General features: G+C 36.7%; 1 protein-coding gene, 1 long non-coding RNA gene and 2 other non-coding genes across 5 annotated transcripts; 2 read left to right on the top strand and 2 right to left on the bottom strand.

Moving 5' to 3' along the window:
* Positions 1-262: 262 nt before the first annotated feature.
* On the bottom strand, positions 263-369 carry LOC145569815 (small nucleolar RNA R71). Its single transcript, XR_014096344.1, has one exon. It is a non-coding gene; the product is annotated as a small nucleolar RNA R71 (small nucleolar RNA).
* Positions 370-1,137: 768 nt separating this feature from the next.
* On the top strand, positions 1,138-2,328 carry LOC145566286 (uncharacterized). The gene has a single exon (XM_081625750.1). It carries the CDS (start codon positions 1,138-1,140, stop codon positions 2,326-2,328), a length of 1,191 nt encoding a protein of 396 aa, XP_081481876.1.
* A 4,959-nt stretch (positions 2,329-7,287) lies between these two features.
* On the top strand, positions 7,288-11,049 carry LOC145568564 (uncharacterized). 2 transcript variants are annotated; one of them, XR_014095844.1, is made up of 4 exons: positions 7,288-7,451; positions 7,579-7,630; positions 7,798-8,129; positions 10,767-11,049. It is a non-coding gene; the product is annotated as an uncharacterized LOC145568564 (long non-coding RNA). The 2 variants fall into 2 exon arrangements; XR_014095843.1 differs by lacking the exon at positions 7,579-7,630 and having other exon boundaries at positions 7,294-7,451.
* A 13,114-nt stretch (positions 11,050-24,163) lies between these two features.
* On the bottom strand, positions 24,164-24,269 carry LOC145569528 (small nucleolar RNA R71). The gene has a single exon (XR_014096125.1). It is a non-coding gene; the product is annotated as a small nucleolar RNA R71 (small nucleolar RNA).
* Positions 24,270-24,641: the final 372 nt, after the last annotated feature.

Raw genomic sequence — 24,641 nt, forward strand, 5'->3', positions numbered from 1 at the left:
TCATTCAATTCATCATTAATGATTCGTTTGCAGGCACACCTCATGAGTGCCCTGTCAGTCACATTGATAGTTTCTTGGAGATTTGCGTACTATGAAACTAAATGGTGTTACAGATGATGCTATTAGACTTCGCCTTTTCCCTTTCTCATTACGGGATAGAGCGAAAGAATGGTTAAGAGATGAAGGTACTGGCTCTTTTGACACATGGGACAAACTGGTGAAAGCTTTTCTAGTCAAGTTCTTGGGACAGGAAAAGACTGCAAGGTTGAGAAATGAGCTATCTAATTTCGGGCAGTCAGATGATGAGTCCTTATATGAAGCATGGAGGAGGTTCAAGCGATTGCAGAGACAATGCCCTCACCATGGTATTCCTGAATGGATGTTGATCCAAACCTTTTACAATGGTTTAACTCATGAGTTCCGAATCTATATTGATGTTGCATCTGGGGGTTCTCTTCTGACTAAGAACCCAACTGAGGCAAAGGAGCTAATTGAGAAGATGGCGGCAAATGATAATTACCATCCAGGAGGACGACATAATGTTAAACAGGGAGGTATGCATGATGTTGATGCTCTAACCCTTTTAACTAGTTCTATGCAGGCATTGACAAGCAAGTTTGACAAGTTCCAAGTGGCATCTTCTGGCTCATCTGCTGAAACTTGTCAAATGTGTAATGTACAAGGTCACATTGCACCTGATTGTCCACAAAATTCACATGATATGTCAATCGAGGAAGCCAATGCATTCTACACTTCAAATCCCAAAAGGCCATATGATCCTCATTCAAACACATATAATGAAGGTTGGAAACATCATCCAAATTTCTCTTACAAGAATACCCAAGCTCAACAAAATCCACCTTCACCACCACCTCAAAACAACAATTATAATGCACCACCTGGTTTCCAAGCAAGACCACCTCTAGTCCAACAACCTATGCAACCACCTCCACAAAAATCCAACCTTGAGTTAATGATAGAGAACTTCGTTACCACAACGAACAACAACATCCAACAACTACAAGCTCAGAACAAGCTCATGGAAAATCAAATAAGTCAACTTGCTCATCAAGTTGGCCATCTTTGAAGACTCCGGGCGCTTTTTCGGGTCAAACAGAGCAACCACCGAAGGGGCATATGAATGCTGTGACTTTGAGGAGTGGAAAGAAGTTGGAAGATCCTCCCACGAGGGAGCCATCAAAGGAGGTTATTGAAGAGGTAGTCACAAAAGAAAAGGTGGTCGATGGTACCGCGATTGAGGAAGAGCCAAAGGCATCAACTCCACCACCACTTATTCCATATGTGCCACAAGTTCCTTTCCCACAAAGGTTGGCTCAAGCTAAGTTAGAGAAGAAGTATGGAAAATTTCTTGATATTTTGAAGAAGCTTCACATCAACATTCCATTCTTAGATGCAATATCCGAGATGCCATCTTATGCAAAAATTTTGAAGGATATGCTCTCTAACAAGAAGAAGCTAGAGGAGAATGCTATTGTTGCGTTGAATGCAGAGTGTAGTGCTATTTTGAAAAATACACTTCCTAAGAAATTAGGTGATCCGGGTAGCTACTCAATTCCAGTGAAGCTTGGGGATATAGATATCAACAAGGCATTATGTGATCTTGGTGCAAGTGTGAGTCTCATGCCGCTCTCTATTTGCAAGAAACTTCAAATGGGTGAATTAAAGCCTACGCACATATCTCTACAACTTGCGGATAGGTCGGTGAAGTTTCCTTTGGGTATACTTGAAGATGTTCCTCTTCGTGTGGGAAAATTCTTTATCCCATGCGATTTTGTTGTGATGGAAATGGAGGAGGATGCACATGTCCCTATTATACTTGGTAGACCATTCTTAGCCACTACAGGTGCAATCATTGATATGAAGAATGGAAAAATCACTTTTGAGGTGGGAAACGAGAAAATGGAGTATTCACTCTTGAATGCTATGGGAACTCCTTCCATGGGAGAGACTATTTGCCAAGTGGATGTCCTTGATGACTTAGAACGTGAGAAACTTCCCTTGATCAAGACAGATGATGCACTTGAAATGGTGTTGGTGGGAAGTGCCAATGAGGAAGATTGGGAAACAAGGGAGTACACGCGGATACTTGAGGAAGGAAAAGCAAATCCAACCACCGCTCTAGTGAAGGAAGTCCTTAGTGTATCAAGTGTTGGGGAGAGTACTACGCCTCCCGAGGTAGAGTTGAAACCCCTTCCCTCTACTCTTAAATATGCATATCTTGGTCCTAATAATACATATCATGTTATTGTTAATGTTGAGCTAAATGGCACGAAATTAGAGCGACTGCTCACTGTTTTGAGAAAATAAAAAAGTGTTATTGGGTACACCATTGATGATATTAAGGGTATTAATCCCTCATTCTGTATGCATAAGATAATTCTTGAGGACGATCATACCTCCTCCATAGAACCTCAAAGACGACTTAATCCAAATATGATGGAGGTAGTTAAAAAAGAGGCTCTTAAATTGCTTGCTGCGGGAATTATTTACCGTATCTCAAATAGTTAGTGGGTTAGTCCTGTACAAGTAGTTCCAAAGAAAGGAGGTATGACTGTTGTCAAGAATGACAAGGGTGAGCCAATCGCCACTAGAACTGTTATAGGTTGGCGAATGTGTATTGATTATAGGAGGTTGAATAAGGCCACCCGGAAGGATCATTTTCCCCTTCCATTTATTGATCAGATGCTTGAACGTTTGGCTAAGCATTCCTTTTTCTGCTACTTAGACGGATACTCTGGTTTCTTTCAAATTCTCATCCGTCCATGCGATCAGGAAAAGACTACTTTCACATGTCCCTATGGCACCTTCGCCTATCGAAGAATGCCATTTGGATTATGTAATGCTCTAGCCACGTTTCAAAGTTGTATGATGGCAATTTTCTCAGGTCTTATTGAAAATTCAATGGAAGTTTTTATGGATGACTTCTCTATCTATGGAACATCTTTTGATGTATGTATTGAAAATTTGGAAAAGGTGCTCCATAGATGTAAAGAAGTCAATCTAATTTTGAAGTGGGAAAAATGTCATTTTATGGTACAACAAGGAGTTGTTCTAGGCCATGTGGTGTCAAATAAGGGTATTGAGGTTGATAAAGCAAAGATAGAGGTCATTGAGCGACTACCCCCTCCTAATTCTGTAAAAGGAATTCGGAGCTTTCTTGGTCATGCAGGATTTTATAGGCGATTTATTAAGGATTTTTCGAAAATCGCTAGACCTCTAACTGAGCTTTTGACCAAGGATGCCCCATTTGTATTTACTGATGCTTGTCTTGAGGCTTTTAACAGGTTGAAGGAAGCATTGATCTCCACTCCTGTTATGCAACCCCCGGATTGGACCCTACCATTTGAGATTATGTGTGATGCTAGTGACTATGCGATAGGGGCCATCTTGGGGCAACGGAAGGATAGAAAACTTCACGCTATTTATTACTCTAGTAAAACTCTTGATTCTGCTCAAATGAATTATGCCACAACTGAAAAAGAGATGCTAGCAGTAATTTATGCAATAGAGAAGTTTCACTCATACCTTGTTGGTTCGAAGGTGATAATTCACACAGATCACGCTGCATTGAAATATTTGATGACTAAGAGTCACGCCAAGACGCGGTTGATTCGATGGGTCCTTCTGTTGCAAGATTATGACATCGAGATAAAGGACACGAAAGGGACTGAGAATGTCGTTGCAGACCACCTTTCTCGCCTCCTTCTCGATAAGGGGGATGGAGATGACCTCCCCATTGATGATTCTTTCCCTGATGAACATTTATTAGCACTTTCTCAAATGGAATCACCTTGGTATGCTGATTTAGCTAATTTTTTGTCTACAGGTACATTGTCTCATGGCTACTCATCTCACCAAAAGAAGAAATTCTTTTACGAGGCAAGGAGACATTTTTGGGAGGATCCATTCTTATACAAATTATGTGCGGATGCAATGATTAGAAGATGTGTCCCGGAAGGTGAGGTAAACCATATTATTTCTCATTGCCATGACTTACCGTGCGGTGGACATGCAGGTCCTACAAAAACGGCTGCGAAGATTTTACAATGTTGTTTCTATTGGCCAACCTTGTTCAAGGATGCCTATGCATATGTTAAGGCATGTGACCGTTGTTAACGGACTGGTACTATTTCAAGGAAGCACGAAATGCCACTCAATAACATACTCGAGGTCGAGTTGTTTGATGTGTGAGGGATAGATTTCATGGGACCATTCCCTTCTTCCTATGGTAATCGATATATTCTAGTAGCCGTTGACTATGTCTCAAAGTGGGTTGAAGCAATTGCTAAACCAACCAATGATGCTCGTGTGGTAAGTAAGTCCTTTAAGAAAGTTATTTTTCCTCGATTTGGTTTACCACGTGTGTTAATCAGTGACAGGGGAACACATTTCTTGGAGAATCGGTTTAAAGAAATGTTGAAAAAGTATGGAGTGCAACACAGGGTTGGAATTGGCTATCATCCACAAACTAGCGGTCAAGTTGAGGTATCCAACCGAGAAATAAAATCTATTTTGGAGAAAACAGTTGCTAGAACAAGGAAGGATTGGTCGGTTAAGATCAACGATGCGTTATGGGCCTACCGAACGGCATTCAAAACGCCAATTGGTACCACTCCATATAGATTGGTGTATGGAAAGGCATGTCACTTACCCGTCGAGCTAGAACACCGAGCATTTTGGGCCATCAAGAGTTTAAATTTCGATGCTCAAGCAGCGGGTGAAAAGAGATTATTACAGTTAAATGAGCTAGATGAGCTTCGCCTTGAAGCTTATGAGAGTTCAAGGTTGTACAAGGAAAGAACAAAAAGGTGGCATGACAAAGGTCTCGTGAGAAGAGAATTCAAGGAAGGAGATCAAGTCCTTTTATTCAACTCAAGATTGAAGCTATTCTCCAGTAAGCTTCGTTCTAGGTGGTCGGGTCCATTCAAGATTTGTAAAGTCTACCCCTATGGCACTATTGAATTATGGAACAAAAATGGTGGTACTTTTAAGGTGAATGGCCAAAGATTAAAACACTACCGAGTTGGTGACCCAATTGATGAGAGAGTAGATATCATGCTCTCTAATCCGACAAAAGAAAGTTGAGCAAAAAGGTGGTCGAGCTTATGACCATATAAACAAGCTCTTACGAGAGGCAACCCGTCTTTGTTTTATTTATTTCTTTTTTTTTCTTTCTTTAGTTTTCCTTCTCTAAGAGAATGTCAAGAGATTTATCGTGCAATACTCATCGTTAATAATTGTTGTGTAGGTAAGGAGTTAAGGAATTTGGGCGAAAACGAGGGAGCTTTCATCGCCCTGTCAGCCCGGGCAATGGTGCCCTACCGGGCGCGAGAAGCGTAAAAAGAAAACAAAAAAGAGAGAGAGAAAAGGAGGAGAGAAAATTCGACTTCCCTCCGCCCGGGCAAGGTTGCCCTACCGGGCGCGAGAACCAACGAAGAAAAGAAAAAAAAATACGAAGAAGGCCGAACCCCCTCCGCCCGGTCAACCCGGGCAAACCAGCCCTACCGGGCGCGAGCACAGCCATCCATCGAAAAAAAAAGAGAAAAAATCGAAAAAAAAAAAAATTCAAACCTCCCTCCTTCTTTTTCCCCTTTTACTTCTTTTCTCACACTCCTCTTTTACTCTCTTTCTCTCTAAAAAAAAAAATCCCCAATTTCCAAACCCTAACCCCAATTCCACACATCAATTACTACCAAATTCTTCCCAAATTTCACATCTTTACCCATAATCTACTTCCTTTTCATCATTCTTTGCATCTTTCTCCATCAATTTCCCACCATACCCATATTTTTCTAGAGAGAGAAAGCTTGAGCATTCAACAATGGCTACAAGGAAGAGGAGTAGGATTGCAACTCAAGAACCGGCCTTGGACCTTGAGAGTGTGCCGAAATTCCCACATATCAAGTTCGTGCGGCAATTTCCAAACCAAAAGGTTAGATTTTTGGAGCTTATGCATCGGAAGGTAATTCCTACCCGCTTTATTGATCATGCTTTTCTTGCTAAGTTAGGAATTAATGATGAATGTAAGCCCTTTTGGAATTGAAAAGGGGAGGAATGGGTTGGTAACTTATGTTTCCTATAGGTTGTTAAACAAGTGTCATAGGCTTACTTTGGATGGGTTTGCTAGAAAATTTGGGTTTCCATCACATGGTTTACAATCTCAACCGGACCATTTAATCTCGGGGGATCTTTGGCTAGCCTTGACAGGAGAACAAATAGATTCTTGGCAACATGCTTCCGCTAGCAAAATTCACCAACCCGCCGAGTCAGAGTACTACGGGGTGGACCATTTTTGGGAGGATAGAGCCCCATAATGTAAGAGTTGATGAGGCGGCAATTTTGGGTAGTCACTTGAGAACACAACCCGCCGAACATGCTTATACCATGAACATAGCCCACCTTTTCGCCCTTCACCTTAAGAAACAAAGTTGTACTTTCACCACCCTCAAGGCCAATGGCGAACGCACTCAAATTCCTATAGTTCTTGGTGGCCTTGTGTAGGGAATATTTCAAGCATTACGATAACCCCAAACTTGAACCCCACTGTGATCATACACTAAAGTACAGTGGCGTTCCAAAGGGAAAGACAAAGAGCAAAAAGAGTCGCCAACAAGTTTTAGGAACTTGTAAACCCAAAAGACAATCCAAAAGGACCATCAACTACTCCATAAGGTCTTGAACCAAACAGGGTCCGGGGATGAGGGTACGAATCCAATCTACAAAAGAAAGGACCCGCCCTATAAAATAGGCCTCTACTTTGTTCTGCTCGTATTTATGTGCGCTTTTCGAATAACATACAAACATTATGTTAATCCTACCCTGTTTATCTATGTTGGTTGAATATTAATGCACAAATAAATCTATTATTGGCGATCACTTGAGTTAAAATCACATTAGCCTAAACCAAATTATTAATTATCTTATTAAGCGTGATTTCAAGGACAAATTCCCTTTAACAATCATAAAAGGTGTGATCAAGCAATAACAATAATACAATATAATATCAAGCAACATGATAATAAACAATAAATAAATAATGATGATAATAGCATGATAAGGCATAATAAAGCTTAAAAGAATAGCAAGATCCTAGCACTACTACAAAACCCATTGTTTTTCGACGCTATCATTAAGGTGTCAGTAGAAAATTTGATTCCCGTGTTTTCTCGACACTTTTCGGCGTCCTTACTTATTGTTGACCCAAATAAGCGTCCAGAATATTAATCATGTGATAAGCACATGTTCTCTAGCTTGCTAACTTCAACATAATTGGGGGAAAACCGGAAAACATCAAAACCGTCCTCTTTACTCTCCAATAACTAAACCCTAGCCTTCCTCTTAAATTCTCTATTCAATTTGCTCTCCAAAATTGCAAACCCAACAACAAATTAAACTGAAAGATCCTCTTTGATTTCATCATATTTAATTAGGTATAAATTCTAATTGTTTTTCAGTATTCTCTCCTTTCTCAATAGATTTTGAATCTAAGTTTTTTTTTTTTGTTTTGACACTTATTTTTTATTTTGATATTTTTCGGATGTAATTTTCTTAATTCAGCGAATTGGGCTTCAAATTGTGTAAATTTCCTTACTTTTTTTGTCAATTTCAAGTAATCTTCTTGTGAAATTTGTTTGTTGTTTTTTTGCTAATATATCATTCGCATTCCTCTGTTGAATCAATTGTTTCTCTAATTTCCTTACTGTGATATTAATTTTCTTTGATTTCGGCCTTAATACCTTTTTTTTGGCATGAACTCCCGGATCCACACAAATTTAGGAAACAAAATTCTTGATTAAGGGTATATTTATCTCTCCCAATCGTCAACATCCTTAGCCGCCCCGGCGGCGGTGCCTCCCTCACCGGCCATATCTTCATTATCAGTGGCTGGGTTCGCCGGCCACAATACCTTCGCCTTCCTTGAGATCACTGATGGTTCTTGCTCTGCGGATCTACAAGTTATGGTTGATGACCCGCCTTGTTCATACTGGTACCACAATTTCTTTTTCGGGTACGCTTAACAGAAGACTTAGCTGAAGTGTGTTGATAAGGTTTTGGGGTTGGATCCCGCTAATCCTGCTACTTATCATCTTTGGTCGAGGACTAATTTGGTAATGTTTTATTAATGTATGTTTGTGTATGATTATTTGTTTATTTCATTTTGTTGGTGCTTGTTTGTTTGATTCATAACTTAAATTGGAAGCCATATTTAATGTGGATTTATTTTTTTTTGGTAAGGATTTTACAAACAGATTCTGAACCTGAATCATAAGAGTTTAAATGGTAGCATTTTCCTGACGATCCCACCTTTTTGGCCTTCCTTAGACCCAAACCTCCCAATTTCATGATATCCTTCTGAATTAGTTTTATGATTTTTGATGAGTTATGAGGCTTATATTCTTAGCAGGAAGTGAATTGTCAGGTTGCTAGCTTTGTATCAAGGTTATAGAAAATTAGTTGAGCAAGAGAATTGAACTATTAATATGTATATATACGAACATTAATATTTGTCTAAAACATCCATTTTGGTACAATAATTTAAAAAGTATGATGGTAAAAATTTAAACTTTTGAATTACAGATTTGTTTATAGGAATAGGTAGTTTCTAAGCTAGTTGTTAAGGTTTTGGTATAAATTAAAGTAGAATAAGATATCTAATCTGAACAACCTCTTGTTTACCATAATCAATCAAAACCTGTTTTCAACAAGCATCATATGGCATCACAAAGTTGAGGATTTTATGGCCCAATATGATCTTGATGCAAATATCTATATAGGTGTGGACAACAAATCATTTGTCTATGTTTCGTGGAAAAAAAAATTGACCCACAGAAGTTTGGATTATCTCGAACAAATTATCAACATCTTTCACGTACCCTTGTCTTATTAAGGTTCCTGTAATGATTCAGAGTAGTTAGAATACAGGTAGTATGATCTCTAGGAAGAATTCTCAATGAAAATCAGATTTTGAAATCAGAACTGAAATTCAAAATGCTTGTGTGTGTGTGTGTGTGTGTGTGTGTGAAATTCAGAGCTTGTGTGTGAGTGTGTGTGAAAGTCAAAGCTTGTGTGTGCGTGTGTGAAAGTCGGAGCTTGTGTGTGTGTGTAATAATAATCTGCCTAAGGTTCTCTACTCTAGAATACTCCCGTTTATACTGCTTGTCTGTCCTGCTCCCCTGCTGCTTGCTTGCTGTCCTGCTCCCCTGCCTAAGCTGCTTGTCTGCCCTGCTGGGGCTTTGGATGCAACCTTTTAAGTAGAATAAAGTTACAACCTTTTGACCTTAATAATGCTAAATGAAAGATGAAAGTTCTTCAAAAATGGTTCAATCTTAAAAGCAATTTGAGTTCTTTTATTTTAGCAGCAATACCAGTAGAATCATGACTCACATCCTACAACCTACGATACTCGTAATCGGGGACTCAGGGTAATTGTGTCAAACACGAGTACGTCCATTTTTCTGACTTGGCTACTGTATAAAGAATCAAGAATTTCCAGAGTAGTTTTGAGTTATAATTGATCAATTCGTATGAATTGTTTTAGCAAGAGTAGCACTTTCTATACTTGAAAAATAAACAAAAATGGACATTATGAATTTTTGGTAATGTTATTTGATCTCATAAACTATATCTTTGAGAATTTTCTTAAATTATGTGTTATTGTATTCCATGTTGCCATTGGATCTCACAAACCATATATTGATGTTCAGGAAAAGGTACAGTAAATAGCCAATGTTATAGGCTATTATAGAAAATTAATCAAATTTTATGCTGGGATTATTAAACCTAGTAATCAGATTTTTAAGGAAGGGGAATTCAATTGGTCTAGTTAATCTTTTGAAGCATTAGTACTGGATTTGCTTTGTTTCTCCAAGCCTTTCACTACTGAGACAGATCCTTTAGCCTTCTAGGGTTTGCACCAGACATGGAAAAAGTTAAAATCGTTTTATAAAACAGAAGAAATATAACGCCATTCTAAAATTCTGGTTGCCAATATCCCAAAATCATGGATTTTGACCATGAAATTCTACACAAAAGTGAGAGTGAGAATGTTATAGCTGATGCTCTATCTAGGGTATTGTGTTGTCCTTATTAGTTACAGTCTCTAATACATGCAAGTTTCACTTATAAAGGGCACAAATAAGAATTAGGCTCACAGGAACAGATCAGAAGTTATAGCTTAAAATGAAGTGTGAAGTGCCAATACTGACATCCTTGTGTTGTGGATCCGACATGGGTACTACATATGGTGAAATGAAGAGTCTGAGACTATGAGTAACATAGCTCACAATCAACTGCAGATTATGAGACATAAAACATAACTACTCAAGACTAGAAAATTCTGTCCTCAAACATCAGATTACTAATGCAGCATTCCGTATCTTTTAAAGAAGATGTTCCCCATGCTTCTCATGTCAGTTGGATCCTGGTCATACATACATAAAAATTAATGCTTGCCTGACCAGAACCCCAACGCACCCATCCCCAACCCCAACATACACATACCAACAGAATTCCATGCCAGATTTTGTATTACTTGATCCATGCTTTGTTCAGTTAGGCTTTGGATTTGTCCGCAATACTGATCTAGTCAAGAACTCATGATGAAAGACCTGTTGGCTTTTTTGTTCATTTATATTTCTATGTTTAACTTACAATTCTATATTTAAATAGTATACATGTTGAGTCTTGAGCCTATATTGTGTAATGACTAATGTACTAATTTATACTTTGTATTTTTTTTTTTGAAGATTGGAAAAGGCAATGTAGGTGCACAAGACCGGGTCACTTGAGCATCAACAAGCGACTATATCGTCTATAAGGCCATCATCTATCTATTTTGGTTTTAGTCTTATATTAGTGATGTATTTATTTAGGGACAAGCTACTATAATATGCGACATTTTTTTTTTAATAATTTTGTTGATGTTTTCTTTTATAAATTTGGTAATTAACTACGTACTCTTATTATTGTAATTAATTATTGTTTTTTTTTAAATCTAGTTATATAGAATATTTGTTTATTTTTTTAAAATTTATTAACTTAAATTAAATTATGATAAATTTAATTAACTATAATGTATGTATGATGGTAATAATTTAATAAAAGGAAAAAAAAAGCTTAAAAAAATTTCTAGACGCTTTTTAATGTCTACATAATTGCACATTTTCATATTTCAAAGAGTTTCCTGCCATATCATAGGCTGACACGAATAAACGCAAGACAACAAAAAGCGTCGTTGAATTTGAGTATGTGGACAGGTAAAAGCGTCGCTAAAAAACTACACATTTGGGATACTGCGCGAAATACGTTATTTTCGACGCTTCGTATATTAGTTAGGACACAAAAAAGCGTCGATATTCTCGACGCTTTTTTGTGTCCAAAAAATTTTTTCGACTCACGTATTTTCGACGCTTTTTAGCAGCGTCGAGAAATAATTTTTCGACGCTTTTTAGCGTCGTAAAAAGGCCTTAAAAGCGTCCAAAAAACACGCTTTTTGTAGTAGTGTAGGCATGATACTAACAAGATTAATAACAACTCCTAGCATGTCACTAAACGATAAAGATCAAAGCTTTAAACCTAACATGGTACTAACATGATATTAGAAAGAGTAAAGGCATCCTAAACATGATACTAGAAAGCATAAAATAACATCCTAACATTATACTAGGAATTAAACATCCTAACATGATACTAGGAATCATAAACAATAATAAACATGCTTTCTACATTGTGAAAGAAATAGGAAGTAAGCTAATCTACTTACTTTGAAGCCTCGTACCTCTTTCTAATAACAAAATACACAAGTTAGTAAACTTCAATGAAAATCAATAAAGAACAATTAAAGAATTAAATTAAAATCAAGTTAAATAAAGTTTTGACTAGTTTTGGACCAAACCCTCAGAAATTATCAACCTTTCACGTCTAGGGCGAAGGCAACTTCGAACTTGGCTAAGAGATTCAAGATCTTGTGAATGCGGAATATTTTATTTTGTAAAAGGTTGGTTGGTTTAGAAAGAGAGAGAGAAAGAAAGCATATATTGCTCAAGAGAGAAAAGAGAGAATTAAGGAAGAGTTAATGAGAATTGATGAGAGTTGATTGAGAGAATTGATGATGAAAGTTGATGAATAAAAACAGAGGTTCGGACCCTATTTATAAGAAAACAGTCCGGAAAATCATAGAATTTGATAAGGAATAAAACTCCACTCTGTCGCTAATAAAACCGACCTTGTCGCCAGAAATTTATCCTGTCGCCAGGCGACAGAGACAGTTTTTGCGGATTTTGTTTTTATCATATCTTTTGATCTAGAAGTCCAAATAAGTCATATAATATGTCGTTGGAAAGCTCTTGAAGTCTACTTTCTAATGCAATTAGAATCAGATTAAAATATTTTGTAGATAAAAAGATATGGATGAAATAGTGAAAGGGTGTCAGTTTTGGATAGAGTTTCGTATATCTTTCATATCTTTTTCGTTATAGCTCGGATTTTTATTATAATATATCATTGGAAAGATAATTTCAAGATCTATCCAACCATATAAAATTTGGATAAAAAATATGAGGCACGAAAATAATATCTGACTATCTTTGAACATCTTTAAATCCGAATAGAATTAGGAAAGTTTTAAAAAAGGAAAGTTTATATTCAAATCAAATTCCATAATCTTATCTTTTCAAAAAAGGATAATTAAGATATTTTAGAAACTTATAGAAGATTCTAATCAATCCTAATTAGTTTAGGAATAGGATTAAACCTTTGGACCCTCCTCATGATCATTGGGTCGTAGGTAAAATCCGGTTTGGGCCCAGTTTAGTATTTTGGCCATAACTTCCTCATTATTCATCGGAATTGGGCTTATAATATATCGTTGGAAAGATCTTTTCAAGCCCCATCCAACTACACCATTATTGGACCCTTATCATGGACCAAACTAAACTGGATTGGACGTTTTTATAAAATAGAGTGGGTTTTCGAAAACAGAAAGAAGGATTTTAATAAAAACTAACCGCAACACTTGACTTTTCCACACTTTCACCTCATTCGATTATGGTTCGACGCGAAAGGTATTCATCACTGGGTTTGGTTTTGGGGAGACACAAATGGGTGTCTACACCTTGTGACACACTTAGCGGTCAAGGAGGGTTTTGTTGAGGCTAGCAAGCAACCCGTAGTAGGTCCTACCCTTTTAGATCAACAATATTTCATCTCCGCGGGTTGGATTTCCATAGAATCGAATAGTATTCAATGGCTCATAGGTAAAACCTCTCGTTCTATCTTTTTACCTGCACCCGAGCTCACTAGGATTCACCCTAACCAACCTTCCTATCTCTTGGAGACCCCGAGACAGCCAATACCTCCTATTGCCCCAGTCATGACCAACTTGACTTACTCTAGGTGATCGGATGCGGGAGCTTCTTCTTCTTCTGCCCCCTCCGATCATGACGCCATCATGGCCGGTATCCGTGGTCTTGAGTTATCCCAGTAGGGCCTATCCTCTCGTCTTCAGACCGTGGAGACTGATCTTCGCCTATGAATGTATCTTATTTATGACTTTTTCTACAAGCAAGGTCACATTCCCAGGGACGATCAGCACCCGTCTTGGTATGTCCTCCCCGATGACGGGAACTCTGCGGGTGGAAATGGAGCAGCTGATGATGATGTTAGCGATGATGACCTTCACTGAGGTTCTTGAGTAGTGCACTACCTACCCCTCGTTGCAATGAGGTCATTGCCGAGTGTAGCTTGGGGGAGGATGTATATAGCTTCTGCTTTGGTATGTTCTCTTTTTTCTCTTATGTCTTGCTAGATAGATTTAATTGCTTTGGGTAGTTTAGTTTATTGCTTTAAAAAAAAATACGTGTGAATCATGGCGATGAATAACTAGTATACTTCCCTGTGCCCCTATCTTTGATGATTAAAAGGTTTTTCGCTTGATTTTAATTGAAAGACTTGCAATGCGGATTAAATGATCATGACCTGATTTTGGATTGTCTTGGCCTAATGGAAGTTAACTTTGCTCAACTATGTCTGAATCTGGAGCTTGACTATGTTAACTGTGAGGCTTGAGCCTTTATTACTTATTCATGTGTGTTAGTTCCTGGTGTGACATTGATCTTAGTTTTGTCTTGAGACTTTTAGTAGTGTGTCATGCTATGTTGCACATGCACGATGAGGAGGATGAAGGCCATATTTGTTAGGTAGCCTCCAGATGAATTTAGAAACGTCTGTTCCCTTCTTGCTTACCCATGTTGTAGCCTTGTCCATGTTCTTCATCTAAGTCACAAAAGTAACCTATCGGCCCCAATTAGTAACTTATCCCAAGTCTAGCTTGGGGGTGCCATCTATCTTGGTGTTCTCTTATGGTTTGTGATGATGCTTTGGAGAAAATTAATCTGAAGCTTGAAGGTTTTTGAATTTTTGCTATATGATCTATTTTTGAAGCTCTTATACTTTGTTATTAAAAAAAAATCAAAAAAAAAAAATTTAAGAAAAAAAAAGAAAAAATTTCAGCTTCTTGATGGATAAATAAAATAGCTTCAAAAAAAAAAAGAATAGTGCGATGAATTGTTATGTAGGGTGAATAAGGTGGTAGTTGCTCTTAATTCAAGTTATGTTTGGAGTGTGTATTCTTGTGAATTAGTTCGATGGGATTTTGGTGTGTATTGTTCATTTTTGATGGCTTCCCTGAGGGACTATATTTACCTACATTTTCCAAATTTTTCCTACCCATTCTCACCCGACCTACATTACAAGCTTGAAAAAAGACCTTCTGACCTTCGTGCATAGTATTGTGTTCATGTGAAACGAGTCTTTTGTCAAAATGCTGGAGTATGTGTCACATTTCGAGTCGACTTTTGACTAGGTTGAGCGGCATTATCACCCTTTAAACACGCGAGTGTTGTGAGAAGGGGGGGTTATCATTATTAGTGGGGATGGAGAGAGATCGGGCTCATTTTTAGCTCACCACATAAAATTGTGCGGAGTGACCACTAAGTGAGATATTCTAGTCATCGATTCCTTATGTGTACATGGTTGACTCTGTTTGATGGCCATTTAGGTTGATTGATAGTCTGAATGAGGTGATTGGTTTGCTAAGATGCTTGTGTGTCCAATTTCAATTTTGAGTATGGTATTTTCAAATGTATTATGGGGTGAAGTATGTTTATCTGGTTGTTGATAGTCATTGATTGTCTTGCTTGAGGGCAAGCAAGAAATTAGCTTGGGGAAATTTGATGTACACGTTCTATACCATGTTTTACCCTCATTTATAGCTATTTTTGTATGGTTTTAGAGCTCTACGGAGCTATTTCTCGCTAATATGCTCTTCTCTAGTGTGGCTTGGTCTATTTAATTGATTTTGTAGGCACATGAAGATTTTCGGATGATTTGGACTTGTTTTAGATAGCCATGAGAGCTTACGAAGATGGTAGAGAATTTTCCCGTGTCCGCCCTGGAGGGCAACATTGCCCTGGCAGCCAGGGCGAAGGAAGGAAGAGAAGAGCATTGTGCGGAGAGTGTGAATATTCAACTTCCATCCGCCCGGACCGGGCAGCATTGCCCTGGCAGACGAGGCGGACAGAGTATTGTGCGAGGAGGCTACGTTAAGAAGCATTGGGTGAGTTTGTCTGTCGCGCCCGACCGGGCGGCTTTGCCCAGTCTGACCGGGCACGGTTTCGCGAAGCCCATTTTCCTATTTTTCGGGATTTCTTAATTAAGGGATATAAATACCCTTGGTAAAACCCGAAGAAAACACTCAGTTATTTTTTTGCACTTTTAAACATTATGAGAACCCTAATATTCTCTCTAGATCTAGATTAATTTGCACTTTCAAGTTTTGATCTTTGTTCATCAACAATTGGTACTTTTCTTCATTCAAGCAATTGGTATTCATCTTTATTTCTTCTTTTACTTTTAATTACTTATTAATCATGTTTTCTTCATTTAATATTGTTTTTGCTTCGATTAATATGTTTGAGTAGTTTTCTCATTCCAAGATCTAGCGGAACCTGAATATAATTGATGCATGATTTACTTCTTTAAATTCTCTAATAATAATTGTAACTGATATGCTTAATTGATTATGCTTATGCCAATACTAGATTAGGGATAATTGGTATTGTTATTAATCCTTTGTTTTAATCGCAACGGGAGTTGGGTTTTAACGGATTTGAATAAATCAATTAAGGGTTTGAAGTTCATCACGGGAGTAGTTGAATGGATGATTAGGAAGTTAGAGTAATGTGCTTAAAGTCTTTAATTTACATGATTCCACGGAAGTAGGCTTGATTGTGATTAGAGAAGCCATTGATAACTCGGGAGAGACCATTGGTATTATTCAGGGATTACTTTTCCTCTTTAATCAATTTGAATTATGTGTTAGGGGTAGAACGACTATTGCATTAATTGTATTCGTGGTGATGCTTGATCTTGGATGTTTTTAGCATTGAATTGTCATATTGTTTAGATTTAATCGTTTTAATGAGTTCTTAGTTATTGATTCTCACTTATTTTATTTGGTTACTTGCTAAGTAATTGCTTGAGTCTATTTGATTAGTTACACCATAGTCTCTTGGGATCCGACCCTTGCTTGCCCGTCTACATAGTAGTGGTCTAGTTTGGTTTATTTTTGTTAGGCACGCGACACGCCTATCAATAATTTTAAATGTGATTTGTGACTTGTTATATATATTGGTTTTAATATATTTGTTATGATATTGTTGGTGAGCGGAAAAATTAAAGTAATTAAACAGTTGTATGATCACAATGTTAGCAATTATCGGCGTAGGTAAAAGATTAAATGAATTATGGAGCACATATTAATCACCCATCGTACCGCTATATTGTGTTGTGCCTTTTTGTGCCTTACAAAAATATGTGGCCTAAGAATGACCCAAGACCTTTCAAGTACAACAATGTGGTTGTGTCGTGCCTATTTTGTGCTCTTGACTACTTGTATTTTTTTTTTTTTTTTTTTTTTTTTTGGTAAAAGTTGAAATTAATAATCTCACCTTTGTCTAATCTTTTCAAAATAATCCTACCTTTGAATAATCTAGAAATAATCTCACCTTTAACCCCCATCTCCTCAAAATAAGCCTTTAACTGATTTATGAAATAGATAACCTATTGTAATAGGTCATTTTCCACGTGTAACCTCCTAATTGGCTAAAATTAAAAAAAAAAAGGAAATAATAATAATAAAAATAAAAAAGGACAACCCTTAGCTTCCCCTTTCCTCCGCTGCCTGATCCTCTTCCCTGTCGGACTAGCAACCCGACCGCCGGCCGGACCCAGTCACCAGCCTGAGTAGCCGAACTCTATCACCCGTCAGATAACACCGGCTCAATCACACGCCACCAATCACCATTCGCCTCTCACCTGTCAGATAACACCCAACTCAACCACACGCCACCATTCACCTTCGATCCCACCAACTCGCAAACAACCCACAAACCCCATACCTCACCGCCATATAACACCCAACTCAACCACACGCCAACATGCAATCACAAAAATCGACAACGCACTAGCTACCCCGCTCCACCAATCAGCCAAACAACAATCACGACACCCACCAATTCGAACAAAAATAACGCCGAGAATTCGCAACTCAGCTCACAAATCTGCCTAAATCGGGGGCCTTCTGGAGGGAGTTAATTTTTTCGTTGCCAATCCCAGACGTCGGTCGGCTTCCATCCCCTTCCAATTCAAATGGGGCTTCGGGTTTAGGGTTAGGTGGGAGTTTCGGGTTGTGACCTTTGAACATGGAATTGAAGCCCTTTTGGGTTTCAAGGTGGGGCTCTGTTCGGTGGTGATGTGTAGGGCCGGCTAAGGGCCTGTGCAAACAGACCCTTAGCACGAGGCCCCGTAATATTGAGGGCCCAACATTTTCGAAGCCCAATTGTTAAAAAAAAAATCCATTTCTTCTAACTTCTTGTATTCACACGCATTAGAGCTAAATAAACACAATTATACCAGATTCCTAGAACTTAATTACCCCCATCAATACATTGCAATTCCCATAAAGTTGTCAAAACTTCAACATTTCATTTATTGCTAACTTTTCGTTGATTATCATCTTATACCCAGAAACTCCATAAAACCTTTTAAGACTCTTACCCTTCTCTGCCATTTAATCAGTCTATCAAACGATTTGAGAAATGTTTAATAATTAATTTTCTCCCCAAATTAATCACTGGTAAAATTATTAGTACCTAACATTTTCCAATCAAATCATTATAATTCTGCAAAACCAATAATATCATTCAAAAATTTGATCTAGAAAGGTAAAAGATTATGATTAATTAACCTCTTGCATTGCTTTGTGGATTGCTCATGAGGTATGCTAAATTCAAACTATCTAGTAATTCTATGTGTAATTATATTTTTTTTGTTCTGATTTTTCTTTTTTATAGAATTTTAGACTTTTAGTAGTTGATTTTAGATTTTTTTAAAAGTTAAGGACTTGTTTGGCATTGTTTTTTGTTTTCAATTTTCAGTTTTTTTGAAAACAAAAAATACCAAAAACGGGAAACAAAAAAAAGGTGTTTCTACTTTTCTGTTTTCAGTTTTCAAATTATCATGATTTTAAAAAGTTTGACTAATTTTTGATTCATTATATGATATATATCGATTTTAAAATACAAAAATCCAAAAACCACAGTGATGCCAAACGAACCCTAAGTTAAATGTTTAATTGTTATGAAGATTTGTGTTTTTTTTTTTAATCTTAATTCTCAAGCACAAATGTAAAATGTTTTCATTTTCAACAATTTGTAATTGAATGATTGGATTGCCAGATTAATATGTTCCTTGACAGAGTAATTAAAAAATAAAAAGCTGAAAAAAAAATTGAGTTTATTTTTTCATTATTATAATTGTACTTTTTTTTATACAATTTAAGGGCCTTATTTTTAAGACTAGAACAGGGCCCCGAAAATGTTTAAGACGGCCCTGGTGATGTGGTGGTGGTGATGGATGGGTGGTTGGTGGTTATTGTGGTTAACATGGAAGAATGGGTTGAGATGGGAGAAGAGGAATCAAAGAAAAAATAAAATAAATAAAAATTTAAACCTGTAAAACATGTTGAAGGTAAAAATGATCGTTTTGAGAAGATAGAGCTTAAAGGTGGGATCAGGGGCGAAGGGACGCGGGGGGGGGGGGGGGGTGGTGGAGGCCCGGCCTCCACAGCCCAAATCTGCGACTTATAATTTTTATAGACTGGCCCCCATAAAAATATTATACTTTCTCCGTTTTTTTATTATTGCACCATAGGGGTTGGGTACAAATATTTTGGTAGTGGAAAAAAGTAAGAGAGAGAAAGGTAAAAATACAAAATTGCCCATGTGACATATTGATAAACTATAAAGTAAGTGTGAAAAAACAAGGGTATGTTGGGTATTTGTAGTGTGAACACAAATAATTTTTTTTCTAAAGAGGAAATGGTGCAACATTTGTGAAACTTCCTAAACAGGCAAGTGGTGCAATAATAAAAGAACGGAGGAAGTATATAACATTAAAATAGAATAAATTTGATGTTCCAATTTCTGTCACATTGGTTAAAACTAAAACCTCTTACCCAAGAGACCCAAGATCAAATCCTTCCTTAACATGTATTCTTTTTTTTTTTTTTTGACAAATCCTTAACATGTATTCTTACAATTTACAACCGCATGATTATTAATGTGGGTCGTTCTTAGCCTGATGGTATGGCCCAAATAAACCTAAAAACAACTATTTTTTTAAATAAAAGTGGGAGTTCAAGTTCAACAAAGTACAGAGCTCTTTCCTTCAAAAAAAAAAAAAAAAAAAGTACAGAGTTCTTCGTCCAGCTTTTTTTTTTTTTTAAAAAAAAAATTTGTAATTTCATTAAATTTATAGATTCTTTAATGGGATTTATATGATTATTATGATTTGTAGTTTTACTTGTCTATTTTATTATATAATCTTCTATAGTTAGAAAAATTTGGTTCCGAAAAGTAATTTGAATGATGATAATGAGCAAAACACAAATTTTGATGGGGCAAAAAAATCTACTACTTCAATTCGTAAAATAAGATTAAACTAATTTTTGTTCACCTTATTTTCACTTTTGTAAGGTCTAATAAATTTAGATAAGTTAAGTTCATAAAAAAATAAGTTTTGTTAAGGATCACCCAATTTACGTATAAATTATAACTAAAATAGGTTTTGATAAGGGTCACCAACTACCCAAGTATATTTACAACTAAAATAAATTTTGAAAAGTTCAAATAGGTTTAGATAGGTTTAAATAAGTTCAAATAGGTAAAAATTAGGTGAATAAAATACACGCTTAGTACATTTAAAATTTTTGAACCGAAATGTCGTTTAACAAGTCCGGCACCCAGGACTTAAGAATCCTGGCTTCGCCCCTGGGTGGGATTATTTCCACATTATTCAAAGGCGGGATTGTTTTGAGAAGATGAGACAAAGGTGGGATTATTGATTTCAATTTTTCCTTTTTTTTTTCGTGTTGTGTTGTGTTATATTATGCGTGGGTTGGCCCAAAGCCTCTTTTTAATCACTATTTTTTGCAACTTCCTAGCATTATCATGTTATAGTTTTATCAATAGCCATAGATTTGTATTTTTAGGTTTTAAAATGAAACATGCATTCAGAATATGCAAAAGGGTGCTTGTGGTGAATCAGGAAGTGGGTAGGAGATGGTGAAAGACGTGGCAACCTAACTCTATTGCGCCTGTTTTGTAGATTTATTGATTTATTACATTAGTACTAACTTTTGAAAATAATGGTTAAACCTTCATATTGAGAAATGATATTATGGACAATTTTGCAATGACCACAATTATAACCCTTTGATCATAATCATCGATTTTTTAGTGTTAATTCTACATTGTTCATCCATTGACTAAACTATAAATTTTATTTTACTATGAAAAATCCTTTGTTACCCTTTTCTCTTTTCCTTTAATTTCCCCTTCCCTTTGTTCCCCTCATAATCTAATTCTCCAATGAAATCCGGCGCATCATCGTTCACACTATCTCCATAGAAAAGAAGTTGATACCTAAAATTTATGGTAAAATTGTGTAACTTAAAAAGGAGGTGTACCAAGCTAAAAATTTGCATAATGAGGTAATTTATAACTTTATAGTTTAATTTGTTTATTTCTGTATATGTTTTTTAAAGTCAACTTAAATATGAATAAATTATTATACAATAATATAGTCAATCTCCCATTGTAATGTGAGAAAGTCATGCACAACATGATCCTTCGAAAATCTAAATGAAGGGTAATTAGTACTTAATTATATACTATGTTACATAATCATAATTTGATATATATTCTCTTAAATAAGTATCATAATCATCATATGCACTAATATGTAAGCATGCCCCAATTAGGTAAATTATCATGCTATGCAAAATTAGTATAAAAATCATTCCTAAATATAATTTAAGAAAATTAAATATTTACACAAATAATAATGTAAAAATCTCTATATCAATCATTTATTCTATGTATATTCTACATATATTGTATGAGAATTTGTTTCCTTAACTTAATATATTTTTTCTTTATTTTATTACACACACTATATAATTTTCACATAAATTCACGTAAATATTTTTTTAATATATATCTCAATGGTACAATCTATAAATTTTTTATTATGTAATTTTATATATAAAATACTAATCCTTACCCTTGTATGCAATGATCATATGTAGAAGGACCCTCTCATTCAATTGATATCTTCTTCAATTAAACAATAATTGTTCAGGTTTTTACAACAACTAAGAGAAAAGAAAGAAAAAAAAGCAAAGAAAATAAGAACACATATGCAATTCAATATTATTCTTTCTCCTTTTGTTAGTTTTTTAATTTAATTTTTAAATGATTTTTTTCCAATATTCATGATATACTTATTTTAATAATAACAATAATACAACGTTAGTAAAAAAAAAACACAACGTTAGTTAAAAAAAAAAATCCAATGTTATATTGCAACATTACAACAATTTCAAGTTTGTTCACGCTCTATATTTGATGGGTATATGATAAGTGGTTTATTTGACCACTTATTGTGTTAATTTAAACCCGGTTTTGCGATCATTTCCCCTCTTTCTAACCCAATTTTGAATGAAAATGTTTTGTCTCGGCTTTCCCCCTCTTGGTTTGTGTTTGTCTATATTTTGCAGGTCTATGGACTCAATTTGGCAAGCTTTCGGTGCATGGTTTGTGTTTAAGGCAAGAGAATTAAAGAATGGAGAGGGCGCTCCAGCAGGAGCGGGCGTGCACCCCTCAGGAGCGGGCGCTCCGATCTTTCTGCCAACTTTCTGCCAAAGCTTCAAGAATTGCACACCCTGTGAGGAGCGGGCGTGCAGCCTTGAGGAGCGGGCGCTCCTGGATGTGGAGCGGGCACTCCTCGCTGGGAAATCCGTTTTCTTTGACGGATTTCCCTATGTGTTACGGGGAGTATAAATACTTCCTCCTTTATTCATTTGTAACCTAGACATATATAGCCTAGTTTTTAGAGACTCCTCTTAGTTTGAAACATTCCTTTTAATTAATTTAGCTTAATTTTCATCAATTCAATCATTGTAATTGTTGGTTTCAAGTTTGTTTCTCAAGATTGGCACTTTGTATTCAACAATTTCAAGCCTCAATTAGTAACTTCCTTCTACTTTTCTTCATTTAATTTCCGATTTTATTTGTTGTTGCATGATATTTAAATCTTCTTAGTTCTTGATAATTTGTTATTGGATGATAGTTATTTCAATTGCTAATCATTTTTCCCCGATTATTGAAGAAGTTAGAACCCTAATACTTTCTTGCATGTTGATAAATATGAGTTGTGAGTAGTCTACTTGCTAGGGGTTGGGTGAAGCTCAACCTTTTGGGTTAATTATGCAAATGTGGGAGAATCATTGATGCTTGTATTGCAATTAAATTGATTATATGAGATTGCTTGTTAGTTCTTCAATGATAGGATTAGCTACCCTTGATTTAGGAGCTTGATAGCATGATATGCTTAGTTTGACATGGAAATGTGAATGAAGCATGGCATTACTTATTGCAATTTGATTATGTATCTTCTATTTCTAAACTAATGAGGAATCTAAGTTTAGTAGTGTGAGTTGTTTCCTGATTGCATGAGGTTGATCTTACATATAGTCCTTGCTATATCTTATCAATTTCACTCCCCGTTTGTCTATTTGCCTTAGTCGAGTGGATCCCATTCCCTAGTGTCCTTAATCCATTGATTTAGAACCATAGTTTGTTTGTCTTCTTGACGAACCCCAATTCACCATTGACTTCGAATTAGCTTAAGTGTTAAGATCTTTGGCAACCATATCCCGTTCCTTTTAGACCGAACTCTTACTTGTCATTATGCTTGGTTTGTAAGGTGTTTGTTAATAAATGTGTTTGATTGAGTGTGGAATTTGCGATCATTCTAACGCCCATCAAAATGGCGCCATTGCCGGGGAACGGTGTTGTTGATTGCTAATTGATTACTTGAGTCTAGTTCACCCTAAAACAAAAAAAAAACAAAAAAAAAAATTCAAAAAGATTGTTTCTTTTTGGCTACACTTGTAGCCTTGTTACTAATTGCGTTTGTTGAGAGTGTATGCGTAGAACTCATAATAGGATCTTGGTACCTTACGATCCCGAGATTGAGCAAACTTATAGAAGGAGAAAGAGAGCCGGTTCTAGGCCGTTTACTACTCCCCCAACTAGAGAGACCAATTTCGAGGAGGATCGAGATCAAATGGGTGACGCGGAACCACCACCTCAAAGACCTTTAAAGGAGTTGGGAACTCCGGGAGCTTATAGAGCTTCAAGCGGCATTGCTCCACCCGTTACTCAAGCCAATGACTTCGAGATTCGGCCCGCAATGATTAATTTGATTGAAATGAGGCAATATAGTGGAGCAAAACATGAGAGCCCTCTTGCACACTTGAACGAGTTCGAAAAATATTGCAACACGATCAAGGTAAATGGGGTAACTCAAGAGTTTGTGAGACTAAAGCTATTTCCTTTTTCTTTGATAGGAAGGGCTCTTGAATGGCTTGAGAAGGAGGTGAGGCCTAACTCCTTGAGAACTTGGGACGAGGTCACCACGACTTTGTTAGGAAGATTCTATTCTCAAAAGAAGACGGCCGAGGCAAGGGCTTTGATCCAAGGTTTCCGTCAAAAAGCTAGTGAAACCATATATGAAGCATGGGAACGATACAAGGAATATCAAAGGGAGTGCCCTCATCATGGAATTCCGTCATATCAAGTGCTTCAAATTTTCTATGGGGGCTTGAGCCCACAAGGAAAGACTAGCTTGGATGCGGGAGCGGGTGGCCCGGTTATGAACAAGACGGAGGAGCAAGTCATAGAGATAATTGAGGATATGGTGAGGCACCACATGGATTGGCAAGAAGGAGAGAGAGATTCTCTAAACAAGGGAGGAAATGCGGTTTACTCCGTCGATCACCTTAATGCCATCAACAATTTGACTTCCCAAATCGCCAACCTTGGAAAGGAGATGACGTCCATTAAGGCAAAACTAGAGACCTCTAGTTCAACACAAGAGCATCCCTCCCAATCTAAGGGGAGAGGTATGAATTCTAACTCTTCTCCCTCTACTTCTAA

The sequence above is a fragment of the Chenopodium album genome, chromosome 11 (assembly GCF_948465745.1).
Source record: "Chenopodium album chromosome 11, dcCheAlbu1.1, whole genome shotgun sequence".
NCBI lineage: Eukaryota > Viridiplantae > Streptophyta > Magnoliopsida > Caryophyllales > Amaranthaceae > Chenopodium > Chenopodium album.